At 35.6% G+C, this 27,635-nt stretch overlaps 1 protein-coding gene across 50 annotated transcripts in view; it reads right to left on the bottom strand.

Annotated features, from left to right (window-relative positions):
- Positions 1-4: 4 nt before the first annotated feature.
- Positions 5-27,635, bottom strand: part of Dscam1 (Down syndrome cell adhesion molecule 1) — a 71,428-nt gene continuing 43,797 nt past the window's right edge. For 23 of the 50 annotated variants that reach the window (XM_070647090.1, XM_070647087.1, XM_070647088.1 and 20 more), the window contains 14 exons: positions 21,822-22,127; positions 15,889-16,008; positions 14,358-15,720; positions 13,078-13,667; positions 12,445-12,853; positions 11,556-11,722; positions 8,592-8,783; positions 7,567-7,705; positions 7,116-7,147; positions 6,296-6,445; positions 5,089-5,279; positions 4,431-4,750; positions 4,245-4,372; positions 5-3,365 (listed from right to left, as the gene is read on the bottom strand). In XM_070647090.1, the coding sequence (XP_070503191.1) occupies positions 3,217-3,365; positions 4,245-4,372; positions 4,431-4,750; positions 5,089-5,279; positions 6,296-6,445; positions 7,116-7,147; positions 7,567-7,705; positions 8,592-8,783; positions 11,556-11,722; positions 12,445-12,853; positions 13,078-13,667; positions 14,358-15,720; positions 15,889-16,008; positions 21,822-22,127 (4,256 nt within the window). In that variant the 3' untranslated portion in view covers positions 5-3,216. Of the gene's footprint in view, positions 3,366-4,244; positions 4,373-4,430; positions 4,751-5,088; positions 5,280-6,295; positions 6,446-7,115; positions 7,148-7,566; positions 7,706-8,591; positions 8,784-8,836; positions 9,005-11,555; positions 11,723-12,444; positions 12,854-13,077; positions 13,668-14,357; positions 15,721-15,888; positions 16,009-20,196; positions 20,503-20,613; positions 20,920-21,432; positions 21,739-21,821; positions 22,128-22,241; positions 22,548-23,507; positions 23,814-23,962; positions 24,269-24,372; positions 24,679-26,296; positions 26,603-26,744; positions 27,051-27,635 lie in introns of all 50 variants that reach the window. The other 27 variants (XM_070647065.1, XM_070647053.1, XM_070647058.1 and 24 more) reach the window with 17 other exon arrangements.

Genomic DNA, 27,635 nt, shown 5'->3' with positions numbered 1-27,635 from the left:
TAAATTGTGGGAAGACAAAGCAAATCCTTGGAAAACATTTAGTGAATTTATAGAAAAATTATTCAAATTTTTGTCAATTTTTTCAAAAATTGATTTCAATTTGTCCTGCAAAATTATAAAATTTGTCTTCAAAAAATGTTTATTTTTTGTAAAAATTCGCAAATTAAAATTAAAAATTTCTCATTTTTGAGAATTTAAAAAAAGTTAAAAAATAATCACGAACCATACACAAGTTCACAAAATTTCATTCGTTCGCTAGTCTTTTCGCATAATTCTACAATTTTTTCATATATATGGCATTCCTTAACTAATTTAATTCAATTTTTAAATCTACTTAAATTATTATCAGCAAAAATTTTAAATTAAAATGTTGAAAAAGCTCGAATTAAAAATTTTCTTTTTTTTTGGGTTGTGTAAAAAAATTGGATGGGTTTTTTGTGGAAAATTCAGGGATTTTTAGAGGGAAAATTGAAAATTTCGGATCATAACCTCAAAATTGTGGATCATAACCTCAAAATTGTGGATCATAACCTCAAAATTGTGGATCATAACCTCAAAATTGTGGATCATAACCTCAAAATTGTGGATCATAACCTCAAAATTGTGGATCATAACCTCAAAATTGTGGATTATAACCTCAAAATTCTGGATCATAACCTCAAAATTGTGGATCATAACCTCAAAATTGTGGATCATAACCTCAAAATTGTGAATTATAACCTCAAAATTGTGAATCATAACCTCAAAATTGTGGATCATAACCTCAAAATTGTGGATCATAACCTCAAAATTGAAGACATAACCTCAAAAATTGAGCAAAATAACCTCAAAATTTCAAACTTAACCTCAAAAAATGAGCAAAATAACCTCAAAATTTCAAACTTAACCTCAAAAAACCCTCAAAATTCCCAAAACCATCCAAATGAGCAGCTTTAAAGCGTCGACTAGTTATAAATATGTTCGTTAATTTTTCAATCAAGCTTTAAATTTAAAAATTAAAAAATCCTCAAAAATTTCCATTTTTTTCAAATTTTAGTTTTAAAATCATTAAAAAATTGAAAATTTTGAGGTTAAAAAAGTCATTTGATCATTTTTTTGATCAAAAGTCGCGACAAAAGACTTGAAAAAATTAAAAAATTCGTCTTAAATACTCGCAAATTATTTTTCGTATCCTTAATTCCTAGCAGATTCCATTTTTATATCATTTTTTCACTTTCATAAGTCTTAATATCTAAAAAGTTTCATATTTTTTTGACATTCAATTAAATGCAATTTTCTGACTCATTTTTCCTCTTGTTCAATTTTTTTACTTTGTTTAATTTACTAAAAATGGTGAATTTTGAAGTGACACGTGTTGACACATTTAGTTGAATTTTGAAATTATTTCTAAATTTTGAATTGGAATTTTAATTTGGAAGAAGAAAAAATTAAGTCGGAGTGATTTTTGTGTGGAATTTTGATTAATTTTTTGAAGCTTAACCTCAAAATTTGAAACTCAACCTCAAATTTTAAAAGACAAACTTAAAATCAGAAGCATAACCTCAAAATGTTGGGTCATAACCTCAAAATTTGAAGATTAACCTCAAAATTTAAGAAGATAACCTCAAAAGTGCATATTTAACCTCAAAATTTGAAGCTTAACCTCAAAATTTCAGAGCATAACCTCAAAATTTGAAGCTTAACCTCAAAATTTCAGAGCATAACCTCAAAATTTCAGAAGATAACCTCAAAATTTGCAGCTTAACCTCAAAATTTCGGAAGATAACCTCAAAATTTTGTAAGCCTAACCTCAAAAATTAATCAACATAACCTAAAATTTCTTATAAAATATGAATTTTGTGCTAAATTTTCTCAAATTTCTTAAAATTCTGATTCAATTTACCCAATTTTATAGCCAACAAATTCTCATTCCTCATATCAAACCTAACCTGAATTCACTTCCGATTCTGTTCTGATAAGACATTTTAGGATGTAAATATAGTTTAAATTTGTGTATTTTCCGTTAAAAATAGTCAAAATTAGTGTCTATTATCGATAATTAGATACCGTTGCAATTTTAATGTTAGTTTTTTTTGATTAGGTTTTGATTTTGTCTTAAAATATATGATTATTATTGTTTGTTGAGTATGAAAAAAAATTAGGAATTTTCAAAGCAGCACAGCAATTTAAAATACTTTTGAGCTGAATTATGAATTTGGGAATTTTTTGAAGAATTTTTTGTTGGGTTTTTGAGGTTAAGGGGGATTTTTAGTTAGAATAACCTCAAAATAGTAAAGATACCCTCAAAATTCATGAAGTTAAGCTCGAAAAATGAAAGATAACCTCAAAATTTCAGAAGTTAACCTCAAATTTCGTTAAGATAACCTCAAAATTCATGAAGATAACCTCAAAAATCATCGCCCTAACCTCAAAAATTCCAACATTTTTGCCTTATAATTGATCAAAACAACAGCAACCATATAAAAAATTAGCAAATATTTTGCAGTCATTATTGAATCTACTAGGATAGCATATGCATGTGTTTAGACATAGTTACAAGGATTATCTATGAATGAATTTGTATGATAATTTGTTATACTTTAAATATAAAAAGGATTAGAATGTAATTGTATGTATTGTATGTCGTTTATCATTAGAGCAGTGTTGCGCAACTTATGTTGTGTGAAGCATGTTGCGCAGCCTATGTCGCGTGACACATGTTGCACAAGCTATGTTGTGTGACATGTTGCATAACCTATGTCATGTGACACATGTTGCACAATCTATGTCATGTGACACATGTTGCACAATCTATGTCATGTGACACATGTTGCACAACCTATGTCATGTGACACATGTTGCGAAACCTATGTCATGTGACACATGTTGCACAACCTATGTCGCGTGACACATGTTGCGCCACCACTGGCATTAGAGTATTGCTGCAGATGCATGAAAAATGTCCAACATTGTCTTTTGTCTCACTCCGAAATTATTTCACTTCAAAAATTTGTGTTGATAACCCTACCCGAGGCGCACCTGTGCACGCTCATTACCCCAGTGCATTTTGAATCTCTATTTATGTATAATTTTATAGGTTATGTTATGTGATTATTCATATGGAAAAAACTTTACATTTACTTTAACTTTTTTCTCAATAAAAAAAGAAGCTGAAGAGGAAAAATTTTTAAATTTTTTTGGCTGAGTTTCAACTCTGTGCATTTATGCTGAACTCATTTACAAGTTGCATTGCCAGAGAATTTGTGGCTCCTGACCGGGCGGTGGTGGTGGTTGATTTGGATTCTGTTGGAGCTGCTGTTGTGTCATTTGTGGTGGTGGTGGCATCTTTTGATTTGGTCCTGGTGAGATTGGAATTGACTTGGTATCTGTTGGAGATGGAATATGTTAGTCAAATTGGTATTGAGGGTACAGGAGGGTTTCGAACCCTTACAAACCCTTAGGATTAGTGTTAGACCTGCGGTTGGCAATCTGAATGCCACGGGGCAACCTGTGAGCTACGGTACCACTTGTGTACCTTGAGGTTGCCTACCCTTGGATTAGACTTAGCTACAATGAGCAATCAGGTAGGGTATACCCTATCTAATGATACAGCCAAGTCTTTACTAAACAGGGTTTTCCATATACCCATGTGGTTTGGTCGAACTTGGTATTTGGTGTGGCAGGGTGTCATGTATCCTTCGACACCGTGTCCCTTGAACCATATCACAGATTAAACTTGAGTAAATCGAGTCACATGGTAGGCTATACCCAACTCAACAATGTAACCAAGACTATACCAAACAGGGTGTTCCATATGACCATATGGTTGACTATAACTTGGTATCTGGGGTGGCAGGGTATAGAGTATCCTCTAATACTGACTCCCTTAAACCCCATCATGGATATGACTTAGATACATCGTGTTACTTGGTCAGCTTAATCCTCCCCTATGATGCTATCAAGTCTACACCATGCAGGGTGTTCCATATAGCCCTATAGTTGAGTGAAACTTGGTGTTTAGTGTGGCAGGGTATAGGGTATCATACAGTACCGAGTATCTTGAACGTTATCATGAATTAGGCTCAAGTACATCGAGGATACTGGTATGACATACCCTACCCAATGATATAACCCAGTCTATACCAATCAGGGTGTTTCATATGACCACATGGTCCACTAATCCTTAGGGTTTGAGGTGTCTGGGTATCAAGGTTGACCTAATCAACCCAAGACACCAACTCCCATTAAATCCTATCATAACTTACAATCAAACTTACCACCATAATTACCACGTGGACCATTATCACGATCGCATTCAGCCTCAGAAATTTCATTGCTCTCTTTGGAATCATTAAATGATGAATTACTAGTCTCATGGTTTCTTGGTGGTGGTCTGGAATCAAAATTACAAATTAATATCCATCAAAATCCTTAAAATCCTTAATACTCACGGAGGTGGTGGTTCAGGTGATGAATTCTTAATTGATCCCTGACTTCTACGTCCAATTGATCCACGTGAGTCATAATGCTCGTAGGGATTACCATAAGGTCCACCATATTGTGATCCATATTGATCCTCCTCTGGCGCACAATTAGCTGGATCATCATATTCTGGTCCGCAATAGCTAACCGAGTTATTGTATGGATTGCATCGACGATATTGATCCTCTTCTGGTGCATAGTTTGCTGGATCATCATATTCTGGTGCTGGTGAGTAGATTGAGCTTTGTCCACCTTGTGAGTTCTTGCGGGCATAACGATTGGCTCGTGGCTGGAAATTTGGAATGGGAATTTTTGGTTAGAATGTGGTTTTGGAAGGGAGGTTGGACTTTTTAGTACATGTACTAAAGTTTTAGCACAAGTACTAATTGCTGTATTAATACTAATTTTAGTACAATTACTAATTTTATTACAAACACTAACTGCTTAGAACAAGTACTAAACCACAAGTACTAACTGTTTAGTACAAGTACTAAATGTTTACTACTTGTATTAACTAATTGCTTAGTACAAGTACTAACTTTAGTTTAGTACAAGTACTAACTTCAGTTTAGTACAAGAACTAAACTTTTAGTACAAGTTCTAAGCCACAATTCCTAAATCACTCACCATAGATTGACTTCCAGCACGTGAATGCATATGTCCAGGCATTGGAATTGGTCCATTTGGTCCCATTGTACCGATATGTTGTCCATTTTGGTGTGGGAATGTCTGGAAGTTGAGTGCCTTTGTTGGATCCATTTCTTCACGGAAGCCGAGTAAGTGGAATGTTGCATATGGGCAAATCTCATCATCGACACCTGAATTTAAAAGTGAGAGAGAGGAATAGATTTGAGGTTAGATGGGTTGGATTGGTGTGATAGGATGGTTCCTATGGAAGATAAGGTTAGTATTGGTTAGGTTTAGTACAGGACATGCAATAAGGTAGTTAAATTGTCAACAAACAGCCAAACACACACAACTTACCTTGTTGGTTTAAGGAGGAATTCAAGGACTAGTATCAGAGTTGCAAAATAGGCACGTGGCATAGGCAAAAACCCTACAATTTCTTAATAATTTGTATGGTTTTTTTTCTTAGAAAACCTTACAAATTATTAAGAAATTGTAATTTTTAGGTGACTCCTGTGGGAGGTCATGGATCACAATTGATCTGTACGACCAGCGAAGTAAGTAAGTAAGTAAGAAATTGTACGGTTTTGGTCTGCGCCAGGTGCCTGTTTTGCAATTTTAACTTGTATAGAGTTTAGTTAAGGTTGCTATATGGAGCTAACATGCTTTCAGGTTGAAGACTTTATGGTTTTATAAGGTAAATTTAGTAAAACCTGAGAAGCAAGTCCAAGGCTGCCATACAGTCCCAAATGACCTTTAAGACCTTAATTTACTAATTTTAACTGATTTTTCTTCATATTTACCACAATTATTGCATTAAAGTTAGTCAAAATTGATTGAATTTAGTTCCTAGTGATTTATTAAGTATCGTAGGATGTTAGTTAGCAGTAGCACTTATACTGTGCATTAACAGTAGCACTTAGTGCCCCAGATGACTAGAGCACCAGTTGACATCGCAAAAAGCTCAATTTATAGATTTACAAAGTGATAAGTTAGCCAATAAATTATAAGAAATTAAGGAAAATTTTTGTTAATTTTGAAAATTAAAAAAACGTTAAAAAAATGTTAAAAAAATTTTGCTTCTTTCACGTCAAATCCAAATCATGTTAGTGTAAGTACCAAAACCAAAAAATAATCCCAAAATTTCGCCAATTTTTTTAATACAAAAAATCATAAAAAACCAAAAAAAATTTTTGTCAATGCTAACCTTGATGTGAATGACCATGTGCAAAATATTCTGGAGGACGTAATGTTCTAGAAGGTGGAAGTGGCGGAGGTGATCCATTTTGTTTCAGTTCTTCATAAATTGGACGTCGTGAGTCCCATGTGCAAAAGTTATTGGTTCCGTTACGACCTTCTGATTATTTTTTATAACAAAAATTTTTAAAATTTTAATAAATAAAATTGTTGATGAAATTATAAAGGAAGTAAGGAGGTAAAAAAGGCATGCAAATAAAAAATTTTGAGAAGCTAATTTTAAGGCATTGACACTCTTCTTTGGATGAACCGAGTGTTAATGCCATGGCTAATTTTGGATTGCAATGAAAAAAGTTTGAATTTCTAGTCAAAATAGAAAATTCCAAAATGGACAGGCTTTTAATTGACATAAATTAGTCTCAAGATTCAGGGTCAGAGCTCAAAGCTGACTCGGATTTTGTATGAAAATGTCCACTCAAGTAGACTTGACTTCATATGAAATTCGAGTCAACTAAGAGAACCATTTTATGCCAGTATGAGAAACTCCACGGGAATACTACGGTATCCATACAAATACCACCGATACCGCCTAGTTTCTCAGCCTGGATTTTATGCCATGTCCTTTCCGGGGCTAAAACTATAAAAATTGCATGAACTTCAATGCATAATTTGAAATAGTTTTGAGAGCTTATAGCTTCAGTAAACAGGCAAATAGAATGTATAAACACATCTAAAGGACATGAAATTGTAAATAGTAACTAGACATCTAGAACTTTAGAAATCTTAAATTTCAACTATTTTAAAGAATAACAAGAATAATGAAGATTTACTTAGCACTGTTGCACGTTTCAGTCTATCGCATCTGCAGAAAAAGAAGAAAATTCGTTATAAAAATCTGTTGATCAGTTGAAATTTCGGCACCCAGCCGGTACTAGACTCGGTATAAATCCTCTAACTCGATTAACCGAATTGAGATATTCGAGTTGGTCACTTGATTTTAAGAGACTATAAATCTAGATTAATCTTCTAGGAATATACATAGTTTAAGTACAATGGCATTGCCAGAGCTTGAAATTGACTCGAATTTTGAATGAAAAAGTCAATTTAAGTCGAAAAATTCAACTGAAGTCGACTCGACTCCACACAAAATTGGAATCGACATCTAGATCTGGATATTAGTTCCAAAAATCCAAAATTCATAGTTTAAGGATTCATTGTTACTAATACCAGTAATTAAGGATTCAACCCTTATAAACCAATCACATGATTAATAATACTTACGTATTATATGATGTTCCTGGAACAGGAGGAAGTTTACGATTTGGTGGTGCAATATATCCTAATTCATCACGAATGTCACGACGTTTGTCCAATGTAGCACCGCCACCTGGTCCGAGTGCCTGGTTGTATACAACATCGTCTGTGTGGAAATTTGAAAAAAATGTTAGAATTTCTATATTTTGATCAATTTTCTTTTTCAAATCCCGAGTGGATAGGTCCTCAATAACACAAGTTGGTTAATTGATCCAAATTCTGATACCAAGTGGGTATGACTCTCGAAATTAAGCCAAATTCGGCATCAAATCAGAGTCACGCCGTTCTGGGGTACGATTTTGGATCGATAAACCGATGAATGCTATTCAAAATTGATCACTAGTTCCAAGTCTGGTTCTGTGGACATTTAATGTCATCATGATGACAATATTTGTCTTTTTTAGAACTAGTCATACAATTTGACGAGCAAGAACATGTCCACTCGGGAAAAATTTAATCAAAATTATAGTTTTGAGCATAATATAGAGGATGGCTTGAATATAGCTGCGGCAAATGCTATTTTGTCATCAGGGCAGCAATTATTCATGCTGTAGATAGGCAACATAGCGATGCTTTAGCGACTACGCTGTTCTGCTCGAGATTATAGCTTCTGGATTTTGGATTTGATGACTAATCTCAAGTTCTGTAGGACTAAGCAGTCAATCAGGAGTTTTGGGTTCAATAACAGCATTATAATGCCTTTTATAGCTTAAATTACGATGGATATTATAGCAATATGCTACTTTTTGATTATGTTGGGAGCTACTAGGTTTTATGTCTTATAATAAGCAAGAATGTTTAAAGATCTTCTTTAAAATTTAAGAATTTTGGTTCAAAATTCATGAAAATTACTGAATTTAATGGAAACTAGCTGAGTTCTACTAATTAAGGACCAAAGTAGCATCCAATAATTGCCAAATATCCAAGTATACGTATAATCTTGGTTGCATACAATGACAACAAATCCAATCCCAAAACCCAAATTAACATACAATAAACATCCTTGGAGTTCCTCGCCGAATCCGGACGTCTTCGATTATAAGCAACACAAATGACTAAAATGCCAACAGCCAATACAATGACTGTGGCCATAAAAGGCACCATAACATTTAAATCAAACCAGCTCGGTATCCATGGTAATCGTGCATAAATGTCATTTTGATTATAATTTGGCGCAATTGTGACTGAAAAAGAAGGAAAAAGAAGGAAATTGTTCAGTTTTGGCAGTTCTACTGACCTTTCGAGTGATGACCCTTGCTACGTAAAATACAAATCACAATTATGGCAATGATAATGACAAGAAGTGCTGCAACAACTGGCACAACAAGATTCAAATTGGCTACGATGAGACGAACTGCATCCTCGGCAGTTAGTTGTGGAATTCCGTTTGACGGTGCAATTGTCCCTGAAACAACCGTGAATTTTTTTTTTGGGTTTTTTTGATGATTTTTTTGTGGATTTTTTAAAGGAATTTAAGAGAGAGAGAGAGATAGAGAGATATAAAAAAATGAGAAAATTTTGTAGCTTTTTTTTTTTTTGAATGGGAAACGAAAAAACAATTTGAAAAATGCAAAATGTTTCTATTAAAATGTTTGGAACAACAAAACAGATTTTGAAATTAATTAAAAGATATATTGAGATAAATGATACCCTCGGTTCTGGAAGGGGGTTCTCTTTGAGACATAACAAAAAACATGTCGTGGAGTTAGTTTGACATTAATTATTATACATAGTTTTACAATTGACAATTGACTGTATTTTTGCACTTAAGGAATGGAAATTTGGATTAATAGTCGATGTTAGATTCTCTACGATTTCAATGACATTCTAAATTGGAAAATTTGGTTAATCGATCAAAAATTCGTGTTGGATTTTTATCGATTGACCTATATGTACTATTAGGCAAGCTGATGAAGTTAATATAGCTTGAAGGATGTAAATATAATTGATTTCAGTAGGTATTTAGAACACATGAGTAATTACAGGAAGCTAAATTTAAGCTTGGAGACAAAGTTGACATATTTCAGGTAAGATAGGTTTTTAGAAGGTGTCTAACTGTGTTATTGTAGCATTTGTCTTGGTCAGGGCAACATTTATACCGAAATATGACTAAAAATAGACATGAATCTCCGTCTACTCTAAAAGATAACAGCCAAGACTTGCTTAATAACTTAAAACCATCAAAGTTTTCTTTAAGCACGCTGATTGCCTTTACGGGCTGATGAGCATGAGCAATGGGACAGTGGTTATCCTATTCATCATAAATTTAAACAAAGTTATTCAATAGTCTAAGATTTTGCTCGACAATAGTAGTCGTGAATGTTGGGACAATATTGCAATAATTTGATGATAGTTTCTATCCTAAATAATTTGTTGTTCATGGAAAAATATTGCGTCTGCAGTTAAACAACTCTAGAGACGGTTTATTGCATTTAGTATTAGAAATTCACTGACGGAAGTTAGTTGTAGAGTCAGTTGTGGATGCCATCCGAGAGAGAGAACATAGATCACAATTGATGTTTACAACAAGTTAATTACAAGAGATTCTAGTACGGTTTTCAATCTTATTTTATTTAATATTTGTTGTTGTTGTTTTCAAACATAACCGATTTCCATTCCAAATAGTGCAAAAATTTCACCTAATTCCACCCCTATTAGTATTAATCGTTAATCACTTTCCCTACTTTCCAAACATGTCAATTTTACCCGCAAAATTTTATGAAATTAAAGTTCAATCGCATGCTTTATATGAAAGTAAAATTATGTTAACGAAAAAACTCAGAACGTGTCTAACAATGAAAAATAAAATGGATGATAATCTTCAAAAGGCAAGGAAGACTTCATTTGTGTATATGGATATTCGTTAAAAATATATGCAAAGTAGGACAGAATTCAAATAAACTTAAAGGCATAAATCCAGTGTTGGTCAAATTTGAGTGTTGCGGGACATTAGGGTCATTGGAGCACATGTTGCGGTTGTGGATTACTATTAAGCAGAACTTGAAGTAGACATGGAATTCGTATGGAAAAGTAGAGTCTATTCCTTACAAAATTCAAGTCGACTTCAAGCTCTGCCAATTGGTAAGCCACGAAAAAAACCACATGCAAATGTTGCAGTCCACGACCCTTATGTCCCACATCACCCAGCATGTCCAACACTGACATAAACATACAAAGAACTCAATCAGGAATATATCAAAAAAAATTGGTTGTTTCAGAGACAGCTTTATAGTCAAGACGAGATAGCACGATGAATATGTGTGAGATTACGCGACAATATCAATTGGTGCAGCATCATTCCTTATCATTCGCATTCGCTTCTAGTTTTTTGAAATTTTTTTAAAAATTTTCTTCAAAAACTAATAAATTTTTTTGTGATTTTTCTTTGGAAATTTTGTGTAAAAAAATGATAAAATGTGGTGAAAAAAATTAATGTTTTTTAAGTGTTAAGCTGGGGGGTGATGGAGGGGTTTGACCCCTATGGATCTAGTGGCCACTGAGGGGTTCAACCTCCCTGTACCAAAAGGACACCGAGAAGTTTTACCCCAGTGCACCAAGATGGCACCAAGGGTTTGACCCCAGTGCACCAAGTGGGCATAAAGAGGTTAAACCCCAGTGCACCAAAGGAGTGCCGAGAGGTTTAACCCCCATACACCTCCACCCAGCTATTGAGTGACTAGCAGCACATGGCACACAAAAATAATAAATCATAAATATGTGATAAATAAAACATAAAAAAATCAATGTCTGTGTGGATTTACTTCTGTGTATATTTACACAATTATTTCACTTCACCAAGGGTATCAACTCTCAAATTTTCTTTTTTTTTGTTCAATATAATCTAGCGAAATTATAACAAAAAAATTGTCAAAAAATTATAAAAATTTTAATTAAAAAGCAGAAAGTAAAAAAGTCTACAAAAATCATTTTTTCACTCGTCATGCACGTCAACTTACCTCCGTTGACAGTCAATGTTGCAAATTCATATTCAGCTACTGTAAATCCGGCATTGTTGTGGGCTGTGACACGGAGCATGTACCATGATGCTGGCTCTAAGTCGAGTACGACAAAGTTACCGCCTGGCTTGACGTTGTTTGAGATTTGGTTCCATTCGGTTTGATCCCTGCGGGGAGGAAATGATGGGAATATTAGAAATCCATCAAAATTCACCCAAAAGTCACCCAAAAGTCACCCGAAAGTCACCCAAAAGTCACCCGAAAGTCACCCGAAAGTCACCCGAAAGTCACCCAAAAGTCACCCAAAAGTCACCCAAAAGTCACCCAAAAGTCACCCAAAAGTCACCCGAAAGTCACCCGAAAGTCACCCGAAAGTCACCCAAAAGTCACCCGAAAGTCACCCAAAAGTCACCCAAAAGTCACCCAAAAGTCACCCGAAAGTCACCCAAAAGTCACCCAAAAGTCACCCGAAAGTCACCCAAAAGTCACCCAAAAGTCACCCAAAAGTCACCCAAAAGTCACCCAAAAGTCACCCAAAAGTCACCCAAAAGTCACCCAAAAGTCACCCAAAAGTCACCCAAAAGTCACCCAAAAGTCACCCAAAAGTCACCTAAATGTCACCCGAAAGTCACCCAAAAGTCACCCGAAAGTCACCCAAAAGTCACCCAAAAGTCACCCAAAAGTCATTCAAAAGTTGCCCAAAAGTTGCCCAAAAGTCACCCGAAAGTCACCCAAAAGTCACCTAAAAGTCACCCGAAAGTCACCCAAAAGTCACCCGAAAGTCACCCAAAAGTCAACCAAAAGTCACCCGAAAGTCACCCAAAAGTCAACCAAAGTCACCCGAAAGTCACCCAAAAGTCACCCAAAACCCCTCCAAACCCCAACTTACTTCTTGCGGTGTTCAACAACAAAGTGTGACATTCGGCATCCGCCATCCTTCCATGCTGGCAAAATCAATGTAACGGAGCTTGATGAAACCTCAATGAATCGTGACTTTTCTGGTAAAATTGGCTTTGATCCTTTAGTTCTCAAATTCAAAATGTCTGACTGTTCACCGGCACCAATGGAGTTGTAAGCTGTTGCATAGACCTGATAACGTGATCCACAGTACAAGTTCTCAATTGAGTATTTTTGAGCTTCCGTTGATACATCAGCAGTCTCCCATTCGCCAAATTCTGGTTTGTAGTGAAGTGTGAAGCCATGGAGTGGTGCACTGTCTGTTTCCTGTTTCTTCAGCTTGACGGTGATTGAGTCGGTTGTGGTTGCGCCGACAATAACTTGTGGTGCTTGTGGTGGAGCTGTGGATGGGAATTGGGGGTTAGTATTGATTGAATTTGAGGTTATGGAAATAGGGGACGTTCGGAAATTACGTAACCCATGACTCTACCCCATGACTCTCTATTTACCCCATGACTCTCTATTTACCCCATGACTCTCTATTTACCCCATGACTCTCTATCTACCCCATGACCCTCTTTGCTTACCGTTACGTAATTTCCGTACATCCCCCATTCAAACTTACCCAAAATAACCAACTTATGTGTAATTGAATCCTTTGCAATTGAATTTTCAGCTGTGCATGTATATTCTCCAGCATCCTGTCTAATAACTTCCTTAATGTACAAGCTACCCTCTGGCAATTGTCTAATCCTGTCACTAGCCTGGAACTCGCCACCCTTAATCTTCCATGTGATATCAGGTGTTGGTGCACCAACAGCCATACATGGCAACTTAATGTCTTCCTTAAATGTAGCCGTAAATGTGTCATCAAATGATGCAATCTTTGCTGGAACCTTGTCATTTGGTGTTGATGAGATTCTCTCCGATACTTGACCTTCGCCGATTTGTGTAATTGCCGATACCCAGAATTCATATTGTTGATCAACAGTCAGACCGGCTGCTTCATAGCTCATTTGATTTGCTGGAATTTCAAATTCTTTGTTTTCTTTTTCGGCGCTGTTCTTGACATAGACTTTGTATTTAGTGATGATACCGTTAGGGAATGCTGGTGGACGCCATGAGACGAGAATTGCATCGCTTGACATGATGAGGGCTTTGACGGCGGTTGGGGCTTCGGGTGTGTCTTGGTCGGTTTGACAGTGGATTGCAACGCTAGATTGGAAGGAGATAGAGAAGGAGATTATTGATTAGATTGGGTGGATAATGAAAGGTTTGGAACCACTGGAATGGCTCCTGGGTAAAAGGTTTCGAACCCCTGGAATGGCTCCTGAGTAAAAGGTTTGGAACCTCTGGAATGGTTCCTGGGTAAAAGGTTTGGAACTCCTGGAATGGCTCTTGGATAAAAGGTTTGGAACCCCTGGAATGGCTCCTGAGTATTAGGTTTGGAACCCCTGGAATGGTTTCTGGGTAAAAGGTTTGGTCCCCCTGGAATGATTCCTGCCTGGATATAAGGTTTGGAAGCCCTGTAATGGCTCCTGGGTAAGAGGTTTGGAAGCCCTGTAATGGCTCCTGGGTAAGAGGTTTGGAAGCCCTGGAATGATTTTCGTCAGAAAAAGGTTTGGAACCCCTGGAATGGCTTCTGAGTAAAAGGTTTGGAACCTCTGGAATGACTTTTTGGTAAAAGGTTTGGAACCACTGGAATGGCTCTTGGGTAAGAAGGTTTGGATCCGCTGGAATGGCTCCTGAGTAAAAGGTTTGGAACCTCTGGAATGGTTCCTGGGTAGAAGGTTTGTAACCCCTAGAATTGCTCCTGGTTAAAAGGTTTGGAACCCCTGGAATGACTCCTGAGAATAAGGTTTGGAACCTCTGAAATGGCTCCTGGTTAAAAGGTTTGGAACTTACCTTCTAACTCCATCACCTCCTGATGTCATAGCCAATACCTGAATAGTATAATTTGTATATTTCTTCAATCCATGCAATACAGTATCGGAACTTGATGTCTTCTTATAGTCCTTACTCTTCTCATCATACCACATATCAGATGGTGCATATACAACCTTATATCCCTTAATAACACCATTAGCTGACTCAAGTGGTGGCGATACCCATGAAACGCGAATTGTCTGTGATGTCAATGTTGTACAGGCTGTGTCACTTGGTGGCTGATCTGGTGTACCTTCAGCTGTATATTGCTTCTCTTCATCACTAATTGGACCAGCACCGACTTTATTGAATGCCTGAATAACGACTGAATATTGTGTATATGTCTTCAAGTTAGTTATGTCCAATGTGTGTTCCTTATTCTCTCCATTTTCAGCCATATAATTGACAGTCTCGTAGATGTATGAAGTATTTGAGGATGTAAGCTTATATCCAACATAATAACCCAAAATGTCACCATTCCAGTCACTTCTTAGTGGTGGCTTCCAGTGAACTCTCAATGATGTCTGACTGAATGGCTCAATAACAATATTTTGTGGCTTGCCTGATGGCGCTTCCTCTGCTGTAATGATTGTGACTACATCTGACGATTCCGATGTTCCAATGTCATTTTCAGCTACAATTCTAAAGTTGTAAGTTGTTGCCGGTGCCAATTTTTGGACTTGAGCTTCTGTTGTGTCACCAGGTACAATAACTCGATCAATGTCGCTGTCCCATGTGCCACGTGACTTCTTAAATTCAATAATGTAGCGCTTAAGTGGTGAATTTCCATCGTATGGCTTGTTCCAGCTCAATTGGATTGTCCTGCCTGACTTGTCGAGGACCTTCATTCCGTACGGCATTTCTGGACTTTCCTGGATCATCATGTTAATGCTGGTATCGTCACTTCCAAAAGCATTTGTAGCAACGCATGTAAAAAGTGCTGTGTCGGTTCTTTCGGTCCGCTTGATCGACAAACTTGACATGACTCCATTTGGTAAGATTTCCTCACGAATTGTGAATCTTGGGTCGGATTTTGAGTCCAATCGGATGTTGTTCATGTTCCATAAAATTCCAATTGGTTTTTCGCCTTTGGCTTCACATTGAAGGACGGCTGGTTCACCGCGACGTGCTGTCTGGTTGCGGAGCTTGTCTGAGAATTCTGGTGGTGCTTGGACATTGACGTAAATGACGGCTGAGAGACCTGATCCGATGTTGTTTGTGGCTTCACAGAGATAGTAACCTTCGTTGGTCTTTTGGATGTTTTCGATAATCAAGTTGCCATTTTCGACGCGGACTGATGAGTCATTGGTGCGGAGGTCTTTGTAGTCGCCTGGTTTGTCACCTAGAGGTGGTTTTGAGGTTAAGAAGATAGAGAATTTTGAGGTTAGAATTGAATTTTGAGGTTAGAACTGAATTTTGAGGTAAAAAATGCATTTTGAGGTTAGAATTGAATTTTGAGGTTAAAAATGAATTTTGAGGTTAGAAACAATTTTTGAGGTTATAAACTTACCAACTGCCATTTTCCAGTGAATTGTTGGAAGTGGTGATCCATCGGCTTTACATTCAACTTTAGCGTTTGATCCTTGTGCGAAAGCTTTGTCGGTTGGTTCGAGAATCCACCTTGGTGGAACTGTTGTGTTGATTTTGATGGAGATAAGAAATATATTAGATAAATTGCTTGGAAGCTTAGAGTGACTCGAGAGGTATGAGAATTGAAAATGTCGGTCGTGATGGGAAATATTTTGGAAAATTGGGGATTAATGCTCTTCAATAGGAGCTTCAATTTATGGGTCAAAGTCAAAAAAGAGACCGACTTTTTGAATCCTTGTACATCTCGAGTATGTAAGCATGCAAAATCATAAATTATTAGTAGGAATGGGAATATTTTAGGACTTTGGATAGTTCCAGAATTGACAGAACTCCTGTTAGTGTGAACCAACTCCACTTTGCTAATTGATAGACAAGTGAAGTTGGAACTTCATAGAGTTCTGTCAAATATGGATGATTCTACTTACGGTTTTGTTAATGTCTACAAATGATAAATGATATATTGGTGACTATAAAGTCTCATGAATCTGAATGAATCTTGATTTTTTTAGTCGGCGGCGGCTAAAAAAACGGCTTAGCTAAGCTGATTTTTAGTCGCCGAATTAAGCGACTTCGATTTCTGGTTTTTACTTGACAACCTGAATGTCAACTTAAAGGTGCTTCATAATTGAAGTCCTGACAACTGCATTAAAATTAAAAATTCATGAAACTTTAACAACTTGAGCTCGAGTTCTTCGGTATTGGTATCGTATGGTATAGTTTCAATTTATACTAGGTATACCTCGACACTGTTCCAGTCAGAGTTGTCAAGACTCTGGAAGACGGACTCCATTAGAGCCCAGTCAACTCTGGCTCTAGTATTGTGGGTATGCCACACCTAACCATACAATTACCGGAGAAATAAACTCTAAAGCTTAATATCGACTTAAATTTCGAATGGAAAATTTGACTCGACTTTGAACTCTGTTGAGTATCCAAGTGGACAATTTGGCATTATGTCTAGTTAACAATTAGACCTACGGATCAACTAACAAATTGAATTATTCACAACGTTCCGTAAATCAACAATCAGTCTAGTTATTAACTAGACATTATATCAAGTTGTCCACTCAGAATAGTCACCATCTTAAACCTAATAATGTTCTACGAACTACATGATGAGAGGAATATTAAGGATAAAGGAGCGATAGGAATTGAGAGAAAGGGATAGGAATCTTTCAGAATTTTGCAATTTGTTTCCCCATTTTGTTTTCTTTTCTTGTTAAATTTTGAAACTAAAAATTGAATAAAAAACTTAAAAATTTTGAATTTTGAACTAAAAATCTTAATGAATTTTGTGAATTAATGATCAATGTTCATGATAATAACTAGGACAACTTGCTTCAACCAGAACTTGCTGTTTAGTTTGCTAGAGATTGCTTTGTGAAGCAAGCAAAGAATATACTCTCGAGAGCTTGCTGTGCTTAATTTTGCTAGTAGAGCATTCTCATGAGCCTTTCTCGCAGCTTACTCTGCTCTTGATAGCCTGCTAAGGATTCAAATGACTTTCTTGAATCCTTAAATGGAATTACGGTTAGAGCAACAAAAGAAGTTGCAATACAAACCTAATGAATGCTTAGAATCATCAGCATGACGATCAAATCGACTTACTAACTGACAGACTGCTTAACACATAAAGATACAACACCCTTATCCAATCCCAATCGCCCCTTTTTCAACAAACAGTTCTAACAAAAAAATCAACATCCAGTGACAAAATATTCACCATTAACAGACAAAAAGGCACTATGTTGAGCTACACCGCCCTTATTTTGTGCATGACAGGTATAATTCCCACGATGTCTAGCCTTAACAGCTTCTATAGTCAAGATTGAAACCTTTTGACTATTTCTGGTGATGACAATTCCATCATTTGTTGACAAATTGTATAAATCGAGCCTTCCTTCTTCCTGAAGAGTCCACCAGATTTTGATTGGTTGATCGCCCTTGGTTATAGTGCATGCTGCTGTTACTGCATCATCGAAATTAACTTCCTCATCACCAAATGAGAATGGAATGATTTGTGGGAGAACTGAAGGGAATTATTCATAGTTAGAACTTGATTAAGGCGTAATTGTAATTTAAATGATAAAATTTAAGATAAAAATGAAACAAATTGCAAAATTTCTGAGGATCAACGAGGAACTGGAAATGATATTGAATTATTCGAACCATTAATCGACAAATAAGAATGCTGTTGAGAAACTCCAGCTTTATTCTGAGCAAAACATGAATAATTTCCCCTATGTCTCGCCTTAACAGCTTCAATATTAAGCACACTAAGCTTCTGTCCAGTTCTAGAAATCACAATTCCGTCATTTGTTGTTAAATTTTGTGGATATTGATCATCTTCTCCCTTAAATGTCCACCATAACTTCATAGGAGTGTCTCCTTTAGTGACTGAACACGTTGCCGTGACGGAATCATCAAAGTTAAAATCATCTTCACCGAATGAGAATGGATTGATGGATGGAAGAACTTAAAATAATTCCAAAAAATATAAAAATTGAAAAAATTGCAAAATTCTGTTTTTTTAAGGGATTTTAAAGTAAAATTCATCAAAAGTCGAACCATTAATAGACAAATAAGAACTCTGATGAGCAACACCAGCCCTATTCTGAGCATGACACGTATAATTGCCCCTATGTCTAGCCTTAACAGCATCGATAGCAATCATGCTGATTTTCTGTGTTGTTCTTGTTATCATAATTCCATCATTTGTGGTCAAATTGTATGGAAATTGATCATCTTCTCCTTTAAAGGTCCACCATAGTTTAAGTGGAATGTCTCCTTTGGTTACTGAGCATGAAGCCATGACTGAGTCATCGAAATTGAACTCATCATCACCAAATGAGAATGGATTGATCGACGGAAGAACTTAAAAATGATAAAAATTGAACCAAAATTTGAGAAAAATTGCAAAATTCTGAAAAATTGAGGATTTTGATTTAAAGCAAGATTATTGAAGTTCCGAACCATTCATAGACAAGTAGGAACTCTGTTGTGATACACCAGCTCTATTCTGAGCATGACATGTGTAATTGCCCCTGTGTCGTGCCTTAACAGCCTCAATACTCAACATACTAATCTTTTGAGTACTTCTCATTATGACAATTCCATCATTTGATGACACATTGTAAGGAAGTTCATCACCATCACCCTTAAATGTCCACCAAATCTTCAATGGCAAGTCACCTTTCGTGACTGAACAGGACACCATAATTGAGTCATCAAGATTGAACTCCTCGTCACCGAATGTGAATGGAAATATTTGCGGAAGAACTGATATAATTTGATTAAAAAAATTCAAAAATTAATCCCAAAAAAATTGCAAAATTCTGGATTTTAAGTAAATTAAGGAACAAAATATTTTGACTAATTCGAACCGTTGATCAACAAGTAGGAGCTCTGTTGAGACACTCCAGCCTTATTTTGAGCAAAACATGTGTAATTGCCCTTATGTCGAGCTTTAACAGCCTCAATAGTCAACATAGACACTTTCTGTGTATTTCTAGTGATTACAATTCCATCATTTGTAGTCAAATTGTGTGGAAACTCATCATCGTCGCCTTTGAATGTCCACCATAATTTTAATGGTAAATCTCCTTTCGTTACTGAACATGAACCCATGACTGAGTCATCGAAATTGAACTCATCTTCACCAAATGTGAATGGGACGATTTGTGGAAGAACTTGAGGATTAAATTCAAAATTATAATAATTTTTGGAGATACAAATTGCAAAATTATTCAAATTTAAGGGGAGTGGGGGTCTGAAGGGGTCTATAGACATTGATTTTCAAAATAACTGTCAATTCCGAACCATTAATATGCAAATAAGAGCTCTGTTGAGATACGCCGGCTTTGTTATGAGCAAAACAAGTGTAATTGCCTCTATGTCTGGCTTTAACAGCTTCAATAGCCAGCATACTAATTTTCTGACTACTCCTAGTTATGACAATTCCATCATTAGTCGTCAAATTGTAAGGATAATCGTCATTTTCACCCTTAAATGTCCACCAAATCTTAATTGGTGTATCACCTTTAGTGACTGAACACATTGTCGATACAGTTTCATCAAGATTGAAGTCTTCGTCGCCAAATGAGAATGGATTGATCGATGGAAGAACTTTAAATATTAAAAAATGTTCAAAATTTAATAAAATTGGAGAAAAAATTGCAAAATTCTGATTTTGTAAAAGATTTAAAAGCAAAATGCAGAATAATCGAACCATTGATAGACAAATACGACGATTGATGTGAAAATCCAGCCTTATTTTGAGCAAAACATGAATAATTTCCACGATGTCTTGCTTTAACTGCCTCAATATTGAGAACACTAAGCTTTTGTCCATTTCTTGTTATGACAATTCCATCATTTGTTGTTAAATTGTGTGGATAATCATCATGATCGCCTTTAAATGTCCACCAAATCTTAAGTGGAAGATCCCCTTTTGTAATTGAACATGTTGTTGATACTGAGTCATCAAGATTAAACTCATCTTCACCGAAATTAAATGGTACGATGGATGGAAGGACTTAAAAGTTAATGAAATGACAAAAATGATAAATTGATAAATTTTGGGTAGCAAATTGCAAAATTCTGTAAATTAACAAGGATAAAATTAAATTAATTCAAAATTCCGAACCGTTGATAGCAAGATAAGCACTATGTTGAGCCACACCAGCCTTATTCTGAGCATGGCATGTGTAATTCCCTCTGTGTCGTGCCTTAACAGCTTCAATACTCAACATACTAATCTTTTGAGTACTTCTCATAATGACAATTCCATCATTTGATGTAATATTGTAAGAATAATCGTCGTCATCACCCTTAAGTGTCCACCATATTTTCAATGGCATGTCACCTTTTGTGATGGTACACATGCCGGATATGGTCTCATCAAGATTCAATTCATCTTCACCAAATGTGAATGGTACAATTGATGGCAAAACTTGAAAAAAATAATTAAAAAAATTTTGGGATAAATTGCAAAATTCTGGTAAATATTTTGGGGATTAAGGAGGTAAAGTCATCAAAATTCGAACCATTAATAGACAAGTAGGAGCTCTGTTGAGACACTCCAGCCTTATTTTGAGCAAAACAAGTATAATTTCCCTTATGCCGAGCTTTAACAGCCTCAATAGTCAGCATAGACACCTTTTGACTATTTCTACTTATAACTACACCATCATTTGTGGTTAAATTGTAAGCTAATTCATCATTGTCGCCTTTAAAAGTCCACCATAACTTCATGGGCACGTCACCCTTGGTTATGGTGCAAACTGCAGTGACTGTATCGTCGAGATTCAGTTCCTCTTCTCCAAATGAGAATGGCATGATTGACGGTAAAACTAAGTGGATATTAGAATGATTTAGAGATGATTAAGTGAGGGGATAATTGCAAAATTCTGATTTTTTGGGGATTTAAGACATAAAATCTAAATTAATTCAATTAAATTCGAACCGTTGATTGACAAATAAGAGCTCTGTTCGGATACACCAGCCTTATTTTGAGCATGACAAGTGTAATTTCCTTTGTGTCTAGCCTTAACAGCCTCAATACCAAGAACACTCATTTTTTGACTATTTCTAGTAATGACAATTCCATCATTTGTAGTCAAATTATGAGGAAAATCGTCATTATCTCCTTTAAATGTCCACCATAGCTTCATGGGGACATCACCTTTCGTGATTGTACAAACTGCTGATACAGTATCGTCAAAATTGAACTCATCATCGCCGAATGAGAATGGATTGATTGATGGCAAGACTTAAAATGATAAAATTTTAAAGAATTTTAGGAAACAAATTGCAAAATTTGAGAAATTTCAATAAAATTGACAAAATTCGAACCATTAATTGACAAATAAGCACTTTGTTGAGCCACACCAGCTCTATTCTGTGCATGACACGTGTAATTGCCTCTATGTCTGGCTTTAACAGCATCAATACCCAATACACTCATTTTCTGACCAGTTCTAGTGATCATAATGCCGTCACTGGTTGTCAAATTTTGTGCATAATGTTCATCTTCGCCCTTAAATGTCCACCAAATTTTTAATGGTAAATCTCCTTTCGTTACTGAACATGAACCCATGACTGAGTCGTCAAAGTTAAATTCATCTTCACCGAATGCAAATGGGACGATTTGTGGCAAAACTTAAGGAATTTTGGATTTAAAATTAAACAAAAAATTACAAAAAATTGGAAACAAATTGCAAAAAATTCTGAAATTTTAAGGAAATTAAGCTGCAAAATTAAAATATTTCGAACCATTAATAGACAAATATGAGCTTTGCTGAGAATGTCCTCCCTTATTCTGAGCATAGCACGTGTAATTGCCTTTATGACGAGCTTTAACAGCTTCAATATTAAGCATTGACACTTTTTGAGTCGTTCTAGTGACAACAATGCCATCACTAGTCGTCAAATTGTGAGCAAAATCATCATCGTCGCTTTTGAATGTCCACCAAATCTTAAGTGGCATGTCACCCTTGGTGATTGTACAAATTGCGGATACAGTATCGTCGAGATTCAGTTCCTCTTCACCAAATGAGAATGGCATGATTGACGGTAGAACTTTAAATGATAAATTGATAAATTAAGTCAATAAATTGTAAATTTAGGGTAGTAAATTGCAAAATTCTGTGGATTTATATCAAAAATTTGCGGATAATCGAACCATTAATAGCTAAATATGCAAAATGTTGAGAAACTCCAGCTTTATTTTGAGCAAAACATGAATAATTTCCACGATGTCTAGCTTTAACAGCTTCAATATAAAGTGAACTGAGCTTCTGCCCAGTTCTAGTGATGACAATTCCATCACTTGTTGTTAAATTTTGAGGATAATCATCATGATCGCCCTTGAATGTCCACCAGACTTTTAAAGGTAAGTCTCCTTTAGTGATCGAACACATCGCAGATACAGATTCATCAAGATTAAGCTCATCGACGCCAAAATCAAATGGCATGATGCTTGGTAAGACTTAAAAGTGTAAAATAATTATAAATTAATGTCAAAATTGTCAGATTTTACATAAAATTTATCAAATTATCAAAAATATCGACGCAAATTGCAAAATTCTTTCAGATTAAGGCTGTAAAGTAATTATTATAAAAACTCAAACCATTCATAGACAAGTAGGAACTCTGTTGAGATACACCAGCTCGATTCTGAGCAAAACACGTGTAATTGCCCTTATGCCGAGCCTTTACAGCCTCAATATTGAGTACACTAAGCTTCTGACCATTTCTAGTTACAACGACGCCATCATTTGTAGTCAAATTTTGAGCATAATTCTCATTGTCTCCTTTGAAGGTCCACCAAATCTTTAAGGGTAAATCACCCTTAGTGACCGAGCAGGTAGTGGACACACCGTCGTCAAGATTGAACTCATCGTCGCCAAATGAGAATGGATTAATGCTTGGTAGAACTTAAAATGTAATAATTATGGATTTAAATCAAAATTAAGTTAGTTTTTGGGGTTTAAATTGCAAAATTCTGATATTTTTCTAAATTTTAATTAATTTAATAACCATTAATAGACAAATATGCACTGTGATTCGTATGTCCCCCTTTATTCTGTGCATAACATGTGTAATTGCCCCTATGCCTAGCTTTAACAGCATCAATAGCTAGCATACTAATTTTTTGACCACTTCTAGTGACAACAACACCGTCATTGGTAGTCAAATTGTAAGGAAACTCATCATCAGTTCCTTTGAAGGTCCACCATATTTTTAATGGCAGATCCCCTTTACTTATTGAGCAGACAGCAGTTACAGATTCATCAAAATTGAATTCTTCTTCACCGAAAGTGAATGGAACGATTTGTGGGATGACTTGAGAGGAATAACAAAATAATTCAAAATTAAAATAGCTTTAAAATTCACATTTTAATACATAAATTGATTATTAAGACCAGGAAACAAATTGCATAAATTCTGAGGCTGAGGATCAATATAAACACTTATTAACAAATAATTCAAACCATTCATTGACAAATAAGCGCTCTGTTGAGACATTCCAGCCTTATTTTGAGCTATACACGTATAATTGCCCTTATGTCTGGCTTTAACAGCCTCAATTGTCAAGAATGAAACTTTCTGTCCATTTCTTGTAATCACAATTCCATCATTTGTAGTTAAATTATGTTCAAAATTGTCAATATCTCCTTTAAATGTCCACCAAATCTTCAAAGGCAGATCACCTTTGGTTACTGAGCATGTTGTGGACACGCCGTCATCGAGATTGAACTCGTCATCACCAAATGAGAATGGATTGATTGATGGAAGAACTTAAAAATGTAATTTTAAATGATAAAGTTGAAATTATTCAAATTTTTTGGGGTTAAATTGCAAAATTCTGTAAAAATTATCAATATTAAGCTACATTATTAACCATTAATAGACAAATAAGCGCTATGATTCGAAAATCCTCCTTTATTCTGTGCAAAACACGTGTAATTGCCTCTATGCCGGGCCTTAACAGCCTCAATAGCTAACATAGAAACTTTCTGGCTGTTTCTAGTTATCACAATTCCATCATTTGTCGTTAAATTGTAAGAATCGGACATTCCATCTTCCTGAAATGTCCACCAGATCTTTAACGGTAAATCACCCTTTGTGATTGAGCAGACAGCCGTGACTGAATCGTCAAAATTGAACTCATCTTCGCCGAATGTGAATGGGACGATTTGTGGAAGAACTTAAGGGGATAAATTGGGGATTTTAGAGATTAAAATGATAAATTTGAGAATTTTTAATTTTTATTAAATTTTAGGTCGGGTTAAATTGCAAAATTCTGAAGAAATTCGATCAAAAATCGTCAATTTTAAAATAATTTCAAACCATTAATATGCAAATAAGCACTATGCTGTGAATATCCGCCCTTATTTTGAGCATAACATGTATAATTCCCTCTATGTCTAGCTTTAACAGCCTCAATAGCCAACATAGACACTTTCTGTGTATTTCTAGTAATGACAACGCCATCATTGGTCGTCAAATTATGAGCAAAATCATCATCGTCGCCTTTAAATGTCCACCAAATTTTGATGGGCGTGTCACCTTTTGTTATCGCACATAATGTCGATGCTGATTCGTCAAAATTTAATTCTTCTTCTCCAAATGAAAATGGAGTAATTGATGGAAGTACTTTTGGGATTGAAAATTATAAAATTTGATACAAAATTTGAGTTTTTGGGGTACAAATTGCAAAATTTTATGATTTTTGAGGGGTTTTGGGGTAATTTGTGAGTATAAAAGTCTATATCGAACCATTAATTGCTAAGTATGCACTGTGTTGTGACACACCAGCCTTATTATGAGCAAAACATGTATAATTTCCACGATGACGAGCTTTTACAGCTTCAATGGCCAACATGCTAATTTTTTGAGTGCTTCTAGTTATAATAACGCCATCATTGGTCGTCAAATTATGAGCAAAATCATCATCATCACCCTTAAATGTCCACCAAATTTTGATGGGCGTGTCACCTTTTGTTATCGCACATAATGTCGATGCTGATTCGTCAAAGTTTAATTCTTCTTCTCCAAATGAAAATGGAGTGATTGATGGAAGTACTTTTGGGATGGAAAATTATAAATTTGATAGAAAATTTGAGTTTTTTTGGGGTACAAATTGCAAAATTTTATGATTTTTTTTGGGGGGGTTTTGGGGTAATTTGTGAGTATAATTGTGTATATCGAACCATTAATTGCTAAATATGCACTATGTTGAGCCACACCAGCTCGATTCTGTGCATGACAAGTGTAATTGCCTCGATGACGAGCTTTTACAGCCTCAATACCAAGAACACTCATTTTTGGACTTGGTTTTGTAATCAAAATTCCATCATTTGTAGTCAAATTGTAAGGATGATCATCATCATCACCCTTAAAGGTCCACCATAACTTTATTGGTGAATCTCCTTTGGTGATTGAACACATTGCAGATACAGATTCGTCGAGATTCAATTCTTCTTCGCTGAATGCGAATGGAGCTATGACGGGTAGAACTTTGAAGGGAAAGATAATGTAAATATGTTTGATATTAAGTCATTTAAATAAGAATTATTTTATTTTTCATTAAATTGCCAAATATATTCAGAGTTGACAGGACTTTGAGGGGCACCTGGGTTCACTGGAGTCAACTACGGACTCCAGAAAAGTACAGTGCAGACTTCAATATTGGAGCCTTCACCTGCCAACTCTACAATAAATTCACTAAAATTCACAAAGATTTTTTGGATCAACGAAGCAACAAATTGCAAAATTCTGAATTTTTAGGTTAGATTTTCATCAAAAATATTCAAATTTCGAACCATTAATAGACAAAAAAGCACTATGTTGGGAATGTCCTCCCTTATTCTGAGCATAGCACGTGTAATTTCCTCTATGTCTAGCCTTAACAGCCTCAATATTGAGTACACTAAGCTTCTGACTACTTCTCATTATAACAACACCATCACTAGTCGTCAAATTATGAGCAAAATCATCATCGTCGCCTTTAAATGTCCACCAAATCTTCAAGGGTAAATCACCCTTGGTGATGGAACATGTCGCAGTTACTGAATCATCAAGGTTCAGTTCCTCTTCACTGAATGTGAATGGTGATATGATTGGTATGACTAAATGATAAAAATATGGAAAGTTTTGGGAAATAATTTGAGGTTATGTCAATAAAATTGTAAAAAATCGTCGAATTTCAGTTCCTCCCATAAATCAAATTGCAAAATTCTGAAGTTGACTATAAAAAATTGAATTTCGAACCATTAATAGCCAAGTAAGCAGTATGATTGGCAACACCAGCCTTATTGCTTGCAAAACAACTGTAATTTCCTCTGTGTCTTGCTTTAACAGCATCAAGTGATATCATTGACACTTTTTGGCCATTTCTAGTGATAATGACTCCATCATTTGTAGTCAAATTGTGCGGATAATCATCATCTTCACCCTTAAAAGTGAACCAAATTTTCAACGGCAAATCACCCTTCGTGACTGAACAAACAGCCGACACAGAATCATCAAGATTCAAATCTTCATCGCCAAAACTGAATGGCAGAATTACAGGCAGAACTAAGAATAGTAAAACATTGAAAATAAATCATAATTTTGAGGTTAAAAATTGCAAAATTCTTTATCAGATTCCGAGGATTTTTTTTGGGGTCAATTTAACAATAATGTCAACTAATTCTAACCATTAATAGCCAAGTATGCGCTCTGTTGCGCAACACCAGCTTTATTATGTGCAAAACAAGTGTAATTGCCACGATGTCGAGCCTTTACAGCTTCGATACTCAACACACTCATCTTCTGAGTGCTTCTCATGATGACAATTCCATCATTTGATGTCAAATTATAGGAATTATCGTCGTTATCACCCTTAAATGTCCACCATATTACTAAGGGTAGATCACCCTTGGTTATTGAGCAAATTGTGGACACAGACTCGTCAAAATTGAAGTCATCGTCACCAAATGAGAATGAGTTAATGCTTGGTAGAACTGATAATGTATGGAAAAATGGAATAATGTATGATTTTTTGAACAAATAAGTGAATAATTGGTAATAATTGTAAATATATCCCTTACAGACAATGAGCATAGTCACCTAAATGAGTATACTCAATATTCATGACCATGCTCCTTGTCTGCTTGGCTT

Source organism: Chironomus tepperi, unplaced genomic scaffold, assembly GCF_022539635.2.
Source record: "Chironomus tepperi strain 1889 unplaced genomic scaffold, CSIRO-AGI_Ctep_v1 contig_370, whole genome shotgun sequence".
Lineage (NCBI taxonomy): Eukaryota > Metazoa > Arthropoda > Insecta > Diptera > Chironomidae > Chironomus > Chironomus tepperi.
The sequence above is the reverse complement of the archived record's forward strand: the minus strand, read 5'-3'. Positions and strand labels throughout refer to the sequence as shown.